The 15,780-nt window shown below is 43.6% G+C and overlaps 2 protein-coding genes across 2 annotated transcripts; both read left to right on the forward strand.

Moving 5' to 3' along the window:
- Nucleotides 1-879: 879 nt before the first annotated feature.
- LOC310771105 (olfactory receptor 10H1-like) lies at nt 880-2,544 on the forward strand (the record flags this gene model as incomplete). The annotated part of the gene is made up of 2 exons (XM_083663775.1): nt 880-1,645; nt 2,411-2,544. The coding sequence occupies 2 exons, from the start codon at nt 880-882 to the stop codon at nt 2,542-2,544; spliced, it is 900 nt and encodes a 299-aa protein (XP_083519901.1).
- A 5,504-nt stretch (nt 2,545-8,048) lies between these two features.
- Nucleotides 8,049-11,185, forward strand: LOC310771106 (olfactory receptor 10H1-like; the record flags this gene model as incomplete). Its single annotated transcript, XM_083663776.1, has 2 exons — nt 8,049-8,814; nt 11,052-11,185. 2 exons carry the CDS (start codon nt 8,049-8,051, stop codon nt 11,183-11,185), a joined length of 900 nt encoding a protein of 299 aa, XP_083519902.1.
- Nucleotides 11,186-15,780: the final 4,595 nt, after the last annotated feature.

Below are 15,780 nucleotides of genomic sequence, written 5' to 3' on the forward strand. Positions count from 1 at the left end.
GCCATCAGGTTGAGCCCCGCGGCCTGTCAGAGGGTCGCGGACCGTAGGTTCAATCCTGACGGCCTTTAAAAGGACCATGGACCTCATGTTGAATGCCTGCGGCACTGTGTGTATGTGTGTGTGCCCAGCCTCTCTGTCACCACATGTCTGTCGGTCGCACCCTCCCGTCCATTCCCTCCCATGTTAAAAACACCGTGTTCGAACCCGGATGGCAAAAAATCTACAAAAGATATGGGAAAGTTGAACACACGCGATGGATTCCTCACCCAGCTTAACGATGGAATGGCGTCTACATGTGAGTATGTGGGAGGAGATGTGCGCTGAAAAAGATACCTGCCTCAAATTGCTCCTCGAGGGACTAATAAAGTATTTTGAATTGAATTGAACAGAACATACTATGACTGAATAAAATAATTCTGTTTGCTCCCCAAACCCATTTTTCAGTTATTTTTGCTCCAATGTAAACTTCAGACAGTGAAAAGTTAGCAGTAAGAAAGAATCCCAAAGTGCCTGAGTCAGAGTTGTTTAGCCTGGATGAATATGTGATGCACTAGCACCAGGGGGCCAGACCGTCACGCAGAACCAAATGAAATGTGAGTTCACGTGACGGGCTGGTTCACCAGGCTAGTGATGCACAGGTACCTGTGGGACTGGCCTGAAAAGGTATAAAGCAGCGGACATCGCTGCTCTCTACAGGCAGGGAGGGAGGAGTACAGCTGTGTACATGACAGCAGATTAGAACGTTAGATTGTGTGTGAAACATGTCAACTTGTGTCATGTATACTCTTTCTTTTGGGGGGGGGGGGGCATCGGATCCTGGATCTTCTGTGTGGGTACGGGAGTGAATTGTCATTAGGTTTGTGAACTACTCCAAAGATAATGGACAATGTTACTGTATCTTTCATTCTTGGGGGTTATGCACATTTTGGACATTTGAAATACTTGTATTTTATAATAATAGCATTGTTGTACATTGCAGTTGTTTTTTCCAACACAGCAATCCTTGTGGTTATTTGGATGAATAGAAGCTTACATGAACCTATGTATCTGTTTCTGTGCAGCCTGTTTGTAAATGAACTGTATCGTTCTGCAGCGATTTTTCCATTCCTTCTGGTTCAGCTGATCTCTGACACTCACACAGTTTCTGTCCCATGGTGTTTTTTGCAGATGTTCTGTCTATACTCATATGGAGGTACGCAGCTTCTCACTTTAGCCTTCATGTCTTATGACCGATACCTTGCTATCTGTCATCCTCTACAATATAATACACACATGACATCTAACAAGGTGGCTGTATTTATTGTTGTGACATGGTTGTACGCTGCTCTCATAACCCTGATCAATCTATCCTTGAGTCTGCGTTTGACACTGTGTGGAAACTTCATCAATGATTGGAAGTGTGCCAACTATCTCATCGTCAAGCTGGCATGCTCACGCTCTGACACCAGAGTCAATAACATTTTTGGTCTCTTTAACCTTTGTCTAACCAACTGTGTCCCTGTAATTCCCATCCTTTTTTGTTACATGAAGATTCTTTACATTTGTTTTGCTGGTTCAAAAGAGACCAGGCAGAAAGCTCTTAGTACCTGTGCTCCTCAGCTGGTTTCCTTTCTCTGCTATTCCTTTGCTTGCATCTTTTTGATAGGTATCAAAAGAGTTGACCAGAGGAGTTGGCCCCATGTGTTGAAATATGGTATATTTGTGTATGCTCAGACATGGGTGAATGTTTTAATGCTTTTAAATCCTATCATGTATGGAATGGGGCTGTCCAAAATACGAGGCATATGTAAAAGTCTGGTCTATTGTTACATACTGGCTCGTTCCAGGGTTCCTGTGTAAGTGTGATAAGTCTGGAAGACTACTGGAAACCAAATCTGTAAATACAAATACTATTTTGTGTGTGGCCCACTATCATTTTCTTTATTTGGGTTGTGGTCTGGTGAAATAAAAGTTCAGTAAATTCACAGAATTTAAACAAAATATGAATATGTTGGCTCATTTTTTTTTATTTCTCTTTTCTCATTTTCTAGGGTGAGTGTAGCCAGTGTAAATAAATACAACATCATTTCATGTTTTTCTTCTTTCTGTATTTTCCCTATAATTAATCCATAATGTCATGCTTCTTTCCAGTTAACTTGACACATACATCTGATAGATGCACCTGGCAAGGGGGAGGCCAGGCTTCACTGTGCAATATGCCCTAACCCGACATATTACACACTACATCTTCTAAATGCAACTGGGATACATCATGAGTGATGTAACCTGGGGTCGTTGGGTGTTTGGGGTCTCACAACATCATACACACTCGCCCAGGTGACCCAGCTGAGGCTAATTACGCCTCGGCTTGTATCCCAGCAGCAGCCACTCACGGATCTGACCACTTAATCTTCCTCTGCAATGTTGCCAGCGGACGGGTCCAAGAAACCCCAATCCACTGCTGTGGAACTACTCCGCACGGACCAGAACATCAGTGCATGGAGAGTCGAGGCACTGTGGTTCTCCCGGCCGAGCTTCTCCTTCGACAGTTTAATAGAAACTTAAAAGTTCCTTTCAAGGTAATCAGGAAATTACAGATTTTTATTTATTTATTCCACTTCTTGTATAATATCTTACCATCTCCCATGTTTACAATGAGATGTCAAACTATTAATAACCATGTTCATATTATTTTATAGTAATCATTCTAATCAAAATATACCCAAAGTCAGATTTTTACATGGACCTATGTATCTGTTACTGTGCAGCCTGTTGTTTGTAAATTAACTGTATGGTTCAGTGTTGTTTCCATTCCTTCTCCTTCAGATAATCTCTGACACTCACAGTTTCTGCTTCATGATGTTTCTGTTTGTTTACTCTTATGCATGTGCTGAGTTTTGCCACTTAGCCCTCATGTCTGATGACAGCTACCTTGCTATCTGTTGTCCTCCACAATATAATACACATGTACACGCATGCACATGCGGGGGCACGCACACACACACACACACACGCACGCACGCACGCACGCACGCACGCACGCACACGCGCGCGCGCGCACGCACGCACGCACACACACACACACACACACACACACACACACACACACACACACACACACACACACATTTCCAAATACACACATATCCTTGATATAAGCCCAAAATACCCTGCGCCCCAGCCAATATTCATACCGTTTGTGACCATTTATGACAATGAAACGATGAAGAAACCTAATTGACCCGAAATGGTCTAGGACTGCACAAGGACAATGCGGGCGGGAAAAGTTGTGTGATTTTTTTAGACTTTATTTTAATACTTAATCACCCTGATGTGGTTATTTTGTTGATTTGTAGTCGTTTGTTCATAAATTCTATTATTTTGCTTTGACATCTGTTCCACAGTTTGATAATGCCTTCACCACTGCTGTGAAATAAATTTGATTTTGAAACAGTCGTCTTGCTTGTGTTGTTATTTAGCCTTTCGGAGGCTAGGCTATTGCATGTTAAATCAACACATTTCATTAAACCTACAACAAGACCAATTTTAGGTGGTGACCTGACAATCTGTCCCAAATATTCCTATTTTCATATTATGGCCATGACGCACAAACACATGCACACCTGCTAATTCAGCACCATGGACAGGTTAATGATACTGTAATATGAAAGATAAATTTGTACAGGATTCTCTCTGAATAAATCAGTCGGATCAACTTTATTATTACACGGCTTTGTTGAATACTTAATTCTGAAAGGGCAATCACATCACAATGAGCTGGGAGCGTAATGTGACCTCTAGTGCTGTCTCCATGCAGGCCAGAGGTCATACGTCATGTGACCTCTAGTGCTGCATCCATGCAGGTCAGAGGTCATACGTTACTGATCAGCCAACCTGGATGCTTTGTTACTATTATACTCCACAGTAGCATTAAGAGAGACATTTGGCACGGCTCTAATTTGCGTCTGCGACAGGTGCCGTGAACCTTTCCGCATCCCGGCCGAGAATTGCATCCCCAACATATTTCGGGGCTGCTTTAACTTAGAAATCAGGGAGTTCACGTCTACCAGACAATTATATCACTTTGAAACAGTTACATTTCTGTATGAATCATTACAATATGCTCCCGTGAGGTGGGGATGCTGCCGGCGCTGGGGTGCAAAACTCGGCATAACACTTGGCGGATGGCGCAAGGCGGACTGCTATCTTCCCTGCCTTAAGGCACGCGCAAACAGGTGTGCAAGCGCTATTAGGGGATATCACCTGTCGGACGATAGAGCCCCTTGTGTCTTATTATTGCACCTGAGCTTCTTCCCTTCTTGGAGTGTTGCTCGCTACCAGCGCTGACTTTTACAGAGTCAGGTATATGACAAAGAACACAGCACTCTGTTAAACAACAAAAGCACATGTTAGATACGGTTTGTCATAAGCCAACATTGTACAGTAAAGAGAGAGAGGCTCAGGCTTCTCAACTGCACACCGTTAAGTAAAAAAGAAACCAAAAAACAGAAGTTGAATTTCAATGCTTACACAAAACATAGCCTTTAGGGTTGGTACAGATTTTTAACAGTCAAATTCAAATGAAGCACTTTTATTTCAGATGGTTGCCCTCATGATGGGAAGTGGAGAGAAAAACTTGCCATTTAATTTGTGTTACACACTTGACTAAGCAAGACTCCAGTCAGTGTGTTGGAATGATACGTTTCTTTACTGGCATTCTGCAAATTAGATATACAGACGTAGCTGTGTTATTTACACGTTTTTGTCTCGTCACTTTAGACCGGAAACTATGTCTTTTTCTCTTAGTTAAATACAAATGACAAAATACAGCATCCATAACATAAAACATCAATAAATCATACAAAACATGAATACTCCTCTCCCCTCTTTAGCGTCACTAACAGAATTCACAGGTTGGTAGAAGTGATTCAATCTTCTTAGATTATAGAATGTACTTCAAACACAGACAATTTACACCTGAAACAGCACCACAGGGCACAACCGCTAGCAAGAGTTAGCCACAATTAGCATAGATGCTAACGTTTATCACCTTGCTCTCAAAACATTCACAGGCGGAATTACAAACGGCCAACTATATTCCCACCCTCCTTAACATACCCTATGACAGCATGTGTGTTTACTCAACCCATGTTGTCCTGCTTACCTGCACACGTAGCTGTGTTATTTACACCTTTTTGTCTCGTCACTGTAGACCGGAAACTCTTATAGTATAGTATAGCTACCAGATAAGCATTGTGACAATTACAACAAAATATCTCTCATCATGCTGAGCACACACGGTGAAACTGGCACCATTTAACATAGAAACAAGCAACAGACACTTAGTTTACAGCATGAAGTCAATACTAGAAGGAATGTCACCCTGGAACACACACACACACACACACACACACAGGACCAACTAAGCCACAGGTAGGTAAAGCTGGACTAAAACGTGGGGCACTACACCCAAGTCAACTGAAACACTGCCTCTTTCCCAACAGGGCAAAAGCCTCAACCAGATGCAGGTGCAGGCATTGCATTGTCATCTCATCACTTAACAAAGGGACAGTCAGGCACCCAGAAATGTCCCAGCCTTTTATACACAATCAACAGAGCAAACGTCTTGGCTCAGCAGCGACACACACACACACACACACACACACACACACACACTGCTACAGGCCGAGAATGAGAAAACACGTTCACCAACAAGGGAATCAAATGCACACCTCTCAGTGCTCAACTCAAGTCAAACTCTGCTTTGAAAAATCCAACAATAACATCCAATAAACATGTAGCATCAACTCACTACAGGCTCACCATGAGGCAAACAAACAGAAACGCCATCAATACAACCACAATGCTGCCCAAAAGGCCACTCCACTCACCTCTCTGCAGCTGCCATGTGGTGCAGTTTGAGGAAGTGGTGTAAATCCCCAAGACGCCACAGGGCGGCGCCAGAGACACAGCACAACAGCGTGTGTCAGGTCCAAACAACTCATTGCTTGGAATTCTGGCCAGCCTTGTGTCTGGTACCGACACCTGACACCAGCCTTGTGTCTTGTCCATTCTTGTACTGACACTGCCACTGCCACTGACACCTGACACTGACACTGGCACACGCACGCTAATCTACAGCCATCAGACGCAGCTACACATGTATCACAGGTGGCCTATGACTCGTGGTGGCACGAACATTTGCATCCTGGATGTGTTTGGAGCAGCAGCAGCTGCAGCTCTCTTGTCTGTGCAAAAAGTGCACCGGAAGCAGCAATCCGCTCACATTTCACCACATCAATGGAGCCAGAGAGCAACTCTGAGCAGGACTGTTGCATTCTGGGTAGAGGCAATGATATGGACCAAAGTGAGGCATTTTGGCCCTCTTTCACACTGCTAAGCGGCTGTACTGGTTTCACAACATGTTTTGAGAGTCAAGAGACGGTGCAGAGAATGTTTCTTTTTAAAGGGCTGGTGCAATATCACATCCTATTGGACTATGTTTCTTTTTTGGATGGATAAGGATAGTGGCATTCAATGTTAAATGTAGTTTGATTCCACTGTGTGTGTGTGTGTGTGTGTGTGTGTGTGTGTGTGTGTGTGTGTGTGTGTGTGTGTGTGTGTGTGTGTGTGTGTGTCTGTGTGTCTGTGTGTCTGTGTGTGTATGCGTATGTATGCGTGTGTGTATTGGGTGAATGTAGGCACATTGTAAAGCGCTTTGGATAAAAGCGTTTTACAATGTGCCTATATAAATGATTATGAGATTGAGAACATTTTATTATGATTATGAGATTGAGAACGTAGCTGGTCATCAGCAATGGGCAGTATGCAATATGTAATATATCGTAGATACGCACACAGAGACAGAGTTGGCAAGAGTAACAGCTTGAGAACCAGGAGTTGCTCAGAGCGAAAGCTGAACGAGAGGCCCAAAGGGCAGCAGAGGACACCGATCATCAGAAACGCTTAGGCAAGGCTTTTGGTGATGAAGTCAGCTTCTTCCACATATGGTCCCCAGGTGACCCAGAAAGCTGACTTCATGAAAGGGCTTACCCTACCGACACTCTCAGTGACAGAGGACGTGACACCACTAAACTGAGAGTTTCTAGGGAGCTGGCTGGATCCGGAGGCCGTGAATAAGTGAGGGAACAGGTCCTCTGGGGCCAAAGGGGCCTCAGGGGCCTCAGGGGCCATCAGGTTGAGCCCCGCAGCCTGTCAGAGGGTCGCGGACCGTAGGTTCAATCCTGACGGCCTTTAAAAGGACCATGGACCTCATGTTGAATGCCTGCGGCACTGTGTGTATGTGTGTGTGCCCAGCCTCTCTGTCACCACATGTCTGTCGGTCGCACCCTCCCGTCCATTCCCTCCCATGTTAAAAATACCGTGTTCGAACCCGGATGGCAAAAAATCTACAAAAGATATGGGAAAGTTGAACACACGCAATGGATTCCTCAACCAGCTTAACGATGGAATGGCGTCTACGTGTGAGTATGTGGGAGGAGATGTGCGCTGAAAAAGATACCTGCCTCAAATTGCTCCTCGAGGGACTAATAAAGTATTTTGAATTGAATTGAACAGAACATACTATGACTGAATAAAATAATTCTGTTTGCTCCCCAAACCCATTTTTCAGTTATTTTTGCTCCAATGTAAACTTCAGACAGTGAAAAGTTAGCAGTAAGAAAGAATCCCAAAGTGCCTGAGTCAGAGTTGTTTAGCCTGGATGAATATGTGATGCACTAGCACCAGGGGGCCAGACCGTCACGCAGAACCAAATGAAATGTGAGTTCACGTGACGGGCTGGTTCACCAGGCTAGTGATGCACAGGTACCTGTGGGACTGGCCTGAAAAGGTATAAAGCAGCGGACATCGCTGCTCTCTACAGGCAGGGAGGGAGGAGTACAGCTGTGTACATGACAGCAGATTAGAACGTTAGATTGTGTGTGAAACATGTCAACTTGTGTCATGTATACTCTTTCTTTTGGGGGGGGGGGGGGCATCGGATCCTGGATCTTCTGTGTGGGTACGGGAGTGAATTGTCATTAGGTTTGTGAACTACTCCAAAGATAATGGACAATGTTACTGTATCTTTCATTCTTGGGGGTTATGCACATTTTGGACATTTGAAATACTTGTATTTTATAATAATAGCATTGTTGTACATTGCAGTTGTTTTTTCCAACACAGCAATCCTTGTGGTTATTTGGATGAATAGAAGCTTACATGAACCTATGTATCTGTTTCTGTGCAGCCTGTTTGTAAATGAACTGTATCGTTCTGCAGCGATTTTTCCATTCCTTCTGGTTCAGCTGATCTCTGACACTCACACAGTTTCTGTCCCATGGTGTTTTTTGCAGATGTTCTGTCTATACTCATATGGAAATACGCAGCTTCTCACTTTAACCTTCATGTCTTATGACCGATACCTTGCTATCTGTCATCCTCTACAATATAATACACACATGACATCTAACAAGGTGGCTGTATTTATTGTTGTGACGTGGTTGTACGCTGCTCTCATAACCCTGATCAATCTATCCTTGAGTCTGCGTTTGACACTGTGTGGAAACTTCATCAATGATTGGAAGTGTGCCAACTATCTCATCGTCAAGCTGGCATGCTCACGCTCTGACACCAGAGTCAATAACATTTTTGGTCTCTTTAACCTTTGTCTAACCAACTGTGTCCCTGTAATTCCCATCCTTTTTTGTTACATGAAGATTCTTTACATTTGTTTTGCTGGTTCAAAAGAGACCAGGCAGAAAGCTCTTAGTACCTGTGCTCCTCAGCTGGTTTCCTTTCTCTGCTATTCCTTTGCTTGCTGCTTTTTGATAGGTATCAAAAGAGTTGACCAGAGGAGTTGGCCCCATGTGTTGAAATATGGTATATTTGTGTATGCTCAGACATGGGTGAATGTTTTAATGCTTTTAAATCCTATCATGTATGGAATGGGGCTGTCCAAAATACGAGGCATATGTAAAAGTCTGGTCTATCGTTACATACTGGCTCGTTCCAGGGTTCCTGTGTAAGTGTGATAAGTCTGGAAGACTACTGGAAACCAAATCTGTAAATACAAATACTATTTTGTAGTCTTGAAAAGTGTGTGTGGCCCACTATCATTTTCTTTATTTGGGTTGTGGTCTGGTGAAACAAAAGTTCAGTAAATTCACAGAATTTAAACAAAATATGAATATGTTGGCTAATTTTTTTTTATTTCTCTCTTCTCATTTTCTAGGGTGAGTGTAGCCAGTGTAAATAAATACAACATCATTTCATGTTTTTCTTCTTTCTGTATTTTCCCTATAATTACCGTAAATTCCGGACTATAAGCCGCGGCTTTTTTCCCGTTTTTTGGCCCCTGCGGCTTATATAACGGTGCGTCTTATCTATGGATTTTTTCAGAAAAAAAAAAAAAAAAAAAAAAAAAACTCTCTTTTTTAGCACTCTTTCTAACTATAAATCCACTTCTGTTTTAATTTCCTCTCTTGCCCTCTTTTCACCACACCGCGGACACTGTGTGCACTGTCGAAATAAACAAAGGTGTTGTGTTATGTTGTTTTGTTGAAATGTTACGGTAATACGGTAAATGGGAGCTTCCTCAAACAGCCAACAATCCCCTCTGTGCGTGAACCCTTACATATGGTAATTACGGTAAGCAAAGTTCATCAGCCCGGAATCACAACAAGACAAGCAGTCTCTCTCTCACTTACCATGGGGAAGGTACGCAGAAAGTCACACGACGCAGCTTTCAAGCTGAAAGCAGTCGAACTCGCACTAAAAGAAACAAACAGAGCAGCAGCGCGTATCCTGGGCATCGATGAGTCAATGGTGAGACGTTGGAAGCAGCAGCAGCAGGAACTGTCTCAGTGTAATAAGACAAAAAAGTCCTTCAGAGGCCACAAAAGCAGATGGCCGGAACTTGAAGATTCCCTTGAGGACTGGGTGTTGACCCAGAGAGGAGACGGCCGAGACGTTTCCACGGTGCAGATCCGACTGAAGGCCAAAACAATCGCCACCGAGATGAAAATTGAACATTTCAGAGGTGGGCCATCTTGGTGCTACCGATTCATGAGACGAAAGGGACTGTCCGTCCGGGGGAGAACTACTGAACAACTCCCTCCCGACTACCAGGAGAAAATCACAAACTTCGGCGAATTCACACAAAGGAAGATCACGGAATATTATAGGAGTGTGAAAACATCCACAATCACCAACGGGTTCCAAAACGCTGGACTGCTGCGGGATGAAAAGGATGACGCCGCCACAGCTGGCGCTGAGGGCCGTCAGAGGCTTCAGAGGCTGTTCGATGCCGACAGTGATGAAGAGGAGTTCGTTGGTTTTGAGTGACAATGAAGGAGAGAGGAGAGTGGTTGACGAAGCCACCCTGAACCTGTTCGTTTCCGACACTGAAGATGAGGACTTTGGTGGTTTCAGTACGCAGGAAGAAGAGGAAGACGAGGATTAGTGACTTGACTTCTCTGGTTACAGGTTTGCTGCACATATACGGTAGCCTATTGTTGTGTGATTTTGTCTGGGGATTAGTGACCTGACTTTTGTTTTGTTTTGTTGAAATGTTAATAAATGGGAGCTTCCCCAAACAGCGATCTCTTTCCCGACATTCCTCTCTGTGCACGAACCCTTTCACATGGTAATTAAACATCAAAACACCCGCGGCTTATAGTCCGGTGCGGCTTATAGAAGAAAAAAATAGTCAATTTTGGTCCCGCGGCTTATAGACCGGTGCGTCTTATAGTCCGGAATTTACGGTAATCCATAATGTCATGCTTCTTTCCAGTTAACTTGACACATACATCTGATAGATGCACCTGGCAAGGGGGAGGCCAGGCTTCACTGTGCAATATGCCCTAACCCGACATATTACACACTACACCTTCTAAATGCAACTGGGATACATCATGAGTGATGTAACCTGGGGTCGTTGGGTGTTTGGGGTCTCACATCATACACACTCGCCCAGGTGACCCAGCCGAGGCTACTTACACCTCGGCTTGTATCCCAGCAGCAGCCACTCACGGATCTGACCACTTAATCTTCCTCTGCAATGTTGCCAGCGGACGGGTCCAAGAAACCCCAATCCACTGCTGTGGAACTACTCCGCACGGACCAGAACATCAGTGCATGGAGAGTCGAGGCACTGTGGTTCTCCCGGCCGGGTTTCTCCTTCGACAGTTTAATAGAAACTTAAAAGTTCCTTTCAAGGTAATCAGGAAATTACAGATTTTTATTTATTTATTCCACTTCTTGTATAATATCTTACCATCTCCCATGTTTACAATGAGATGTCAAACTATTAATAACCATGTTCATATTATTTTATAGTAATCATTCTAATCAAAATATACCCAAAGTCAGATTTTTACATGGACCTATGTATCTGTTACTGTGCAGCCTGTTGTTTGTAAATGAACTGTATGGTTCAGTGTTGTTTCCATTCCTTCTCCTTCAGATAATCTCTGACACTCACAGTTTCTGCTTCATGATGTTTCTGTTTGTTTACTCTTATGCATGTGCTGAGTTTTGCCACTTAGCCCTCATGTCTGATGACAGCTACCTTGCTATCTGTTGTCCTCCACAATATAATACACATGTACACGCATGCACATGCGGGGGCACGCACGCACGCACACGCACGCGCGCGCACGCACGCACACACACACACACACACACACACACACACACACACACACACACACATTTCCAAATACACACATATCCTTGATATAAGCCCAAAATACCCTGCGCCCCAGCCAATATTCATACCGTTTGTGACCATTTATGACAATGAAACGATGAAGAAACCTAATTGACCCGAAATGGTCTAGGACTGCACAAGGACAATGCGGGCGGGAAAAGTTGTGTGATTTTTTTAGACTTTATTTTAATACTTAATCACCCTGATGTGGTTATTTTGTTGATTTGTAGTCGTTTGTTCATAAATTCTATTATTTTGCTTTGACATCTGTTCCACAGTTTGATAATGCCTTCACCACTGCTGTGAAATAAATTTGATTTTGAAACAGTCGTCTTGCTTGTGTTGTTATTTAGCCTTTCGGAGGCTAGGCTATTGCATGTTAAATCAACACATTTCATTAAACCTACAACAAGACCAATTTTAGGTGGTGACCTGACAATCTGTCCCAAATATTCCTATTTTCATATTATGGCCATGACGCACAAACACATGCACACCTGCTAATTCAGCACCATGGACAGGTTAATGATACTGTAATATGAAAGATAAATTTGTACAGGATTCTCTCTGAATAAATCAGTCGGATCAACTTTATTATTACAGGGCTTTGTTGAATACTTAATTCTGAAAGGGCAATCACATCACAATGAGCTGGGAGCGTAATGTGACCTCTAGTGCTGTCTCCATGCAGGCCAGAGGTCATACGTCATGTGACCTCTAGTGCTGCATCCATGCAGGTCAGAGGTCATACGTTACTGATCAGCCAACCTGGATGCTTTGTTACTATTATACTCCACAGTAGCATTAAGAGAGACAGTTGTTTTCTGTACAACCATCAGCCATGATTTTGGCACGGCTCTAATTTGCGTCTGCGACAGGTGCCGTGAACCTTTCCGCATCCCGGCCGAGAATTGCATCCCCAACATATTTCGGGGCTGCTTTAACTTAGAAATCAGGGAGTTCACGTCTACCAGACAATTATATCACTTTGAAACAGTTACATTTCTGTATGAATCATTACAATATGCTCCCGTGAGGTGGGGATGCTGCCGGCGCTGGGGTGCAAAACTCGGCATAACACCTGGCGGACGGCGCAAGGCGGACTGCTATCTTCCCTGCCTTATGGCACGCGCAAACAGGTGTGCAAGCGCTATTAGAGGATAGCACCTGTCGGACGATAGAGCCCCTTGTGCCTTATTATTGCACCTGAGCTTCTTCCCTTCTTGGAGTGTTGCTCGCTACCAGCGCTGACTTTTACAGAGTCAGGTATATGACACAGAACACACAGCACTCTGTTAAACAACAAAAGCACATGTTAGATACTGTTTGTCATAAGCCAACATTGTACAGTAAAGAGAGAGAGTATGGAATTAAATAAGGGCCAAATATATTTTGAGCTTGAGAAACATTGTTTGTAAACTTTGAACTTGAACTTTGAACTTGTATGTCTGTAAATAAAACTTGTACCTGTAGAAATATCTTGTCCATCTGAGAGAAAGTTTTGTGCATCTGCAACCCATTTTTGTATCGGCAACCCATTTTTGTATCTGTAGACATATCTTGTGCATCTGGGAATAAGTTTTGTACACACGGATAGAATTTGTGCGTCTTCAAAAATATTTTTTACAAGTACAAAAATTTCCTACGTTCGTGTGCGACCTTGAATGCAGCACTTGCAAATTTCCTACGTTCGTGTGCGACCCTGAAAGCACCACGGACAAACTCATATTGCAAGCATGGATGTTTGTTTACGAGTACAGATTTTCTTTACGAGTACGAATTCTGCCACCCACCGGGTGTCAACTTGGGGCCATAAATCTGAGCGGACTGGCCAATCAGGTTAGACCCAGTCCCCTCCCACTGAATATCGGATCGTATCGAATAAAACAATTGACAATTGACCAGAAACTCAACCAGAAACTTCTTCCGCCTTAAACAAACAGACAAACGACAAACAGAGCTTTGGTAGTTTGGAAGGAATACGAGCTTCAGGTAAGTGGCCACTTGAAGTAAATCGACATAAAGTAGAAGTTTTGTTGGTTTTATGAGACATTTAACTGCACGACCAGGGAGCCATTTCATAGCATGTTACTACACAGGCTTTCCCAGTGAGCTAACTGACGCTAGCTAGGTTAGCTAATGTTAGCTAGCTGCTTCATTCAATTTCCCCAAATAAACTAAATCGCTATTTAACCCGCTAGCGTAAGGGGTAATTTGACTCTAACGTTACAGCTCACGTAAGCTATAAAGACTGTGTCCAGTCTTAGTACAGTTAATTTAGTAGCTGGCTAACGTATCCTGGCTAGCTGGGGACTGCCCCCTAGTCCGATACCTCACGAGTCCGATACCTCACGAGTCCGACACCTCATGGTTTTGGGTTAGGGTCTGGGGGAGGTTAGGTTTAGGCGTGGGGGTGGGAGAGGTTAGGTTTTGGGTTAGGGTCTGGGGGAGGTTAGGTTTAGGCGTGGGGGTGGGAGAGGTTAGGTTTTGGGTTAGGGTCTGGGGGAAGTTAGCCTCTTTTTTCGGACTCGTGAGGTGTCGGACTCGTGAGGTATCGGACTCGTGCCATGGCACCCAAACCGCTATATAGCGTTACTGTAGGTCTGCTGTTGTACTGGGTCAGGCGATTGGCTGGTATTAGTAGCGTTATGAGTGAGGTACTTCACACAGCCTCACAAACTAGTGTCACGAACTAACGTTAAATCTGCAAGTACAAAGGGCACGTTTGTATAATAGTAATAGTAATAATAGAATAACAGTCATTATATTGAACGTGACATGACGGCCTATGTGACGTTATTGTAAGACCCTGGAGCATTAGCTATCGGATAGCTATGAACGTTACTACTCCAAACAATCAATCAATCAAATGTATATGAATATGGCGTTACTGTAGGGCTACTGTTGTACGGGTCAGCCGAGTAACGTTAAAGCAATGAATACATATTCATGCCTTAAAATCGTGAAATAGTCTAAATTAACGTTAGCGTCCTTGGGCTAGCCAAACTCAATTCAAATGCATGCCGTTTTGCTGCGGTTCAAAAGTGACAATAACAGGCGTTTCAGGTTATAATAGTAATTTTATTCCCTCAGAGTAACTGCTCAGTGTATTCAATGCATGTCGAATTGAAGAGTGGCGCCATGTAATCCACTTTATTATGCTTAAAAATTGCGATACATAACCCAACTAAGGTCAGCGTCACTGATTTGCATTAGCTGCATATTTCCTGTGTAAACGTTATCATCAGAGTATAATATAATGATGGCATGCTGATACCTGTTACAGTAAAGTCTGTCACGTGACATGTTTATAGCTGTGCTGTGTCTGTATAGTTCTGTATAGCTCTAATGTAGTCATGTGTACAGCACTGCAGATTGTAGCTTGCTATCTAACCTAGAGCAGAGGTTTTCAGAGTCCAATGGCCACAGGCAGGAATGATTTCCTGTGCCTCTCCTTGCATCTAGGTGGGATCAGCCTCTCACTGAACGTACTCCTGTGTTTGACTAGCACGCCGTGGAGTGGGTGCGAGTCATTGCTCATGATGGAGCGTAGCCTGGACAAAGTCATCTTCTCCGACACCGCAGTCAGAGAGCCCAGATCCAGCCCCACAATGTCCCTGACACAGAGAACCGTGGAAACCCCGTTCTTAAAGGTGAGTGTTGTTGTGACTTGCCTTGTTATTTGCAGCTGGTCTGTCCTCCATCAAGTTGTCAGTGGTTAATGGTGTGTACACTGGCCTGGCCTGGGTACCATGATGGGAGGCCAGCTTGGTGAGTAGCCTAGGCCTACAATATTTGACAATTTTTTGTTTCTCATCTGATTTCTATTTTATTCTTCTTTTTAATGTTTTGTGTTTCTTTGTATTCCCTCATACATAGCTTACATTTCCTCATATTGTTATTTTTCCTCCCTGTAAATCACAACCTTTCTTTTGGATGAATATCATGTAGATAAATATGGGGTAGGGTCGATAGTATAGATACAGTCTAGTATAGATACGAGACTAGATGGTGGGGGAAAACCATTTTAGCCCCATGGCCCATGGCTGTATTTTAATGGTGTTGTTTCTGTTGCCATGGCAGCAGTC

The sequence above is a fragment of the Poromitra crassiceps genome (genome assembly GCF_964638095.1).
Source record: "Poromitra crassiceps genome assembly, contig: HAP1_SCAFFOLD_357, whole genome shotgun sequence".
Classification (NCBI taxonomy): domain Eukaryota; kingdom Metazoa; phylum Chordata; class Actinopteri; order Beryciformes; family Melamphaidae; genus Poromitra; species Poromitra crassiceps.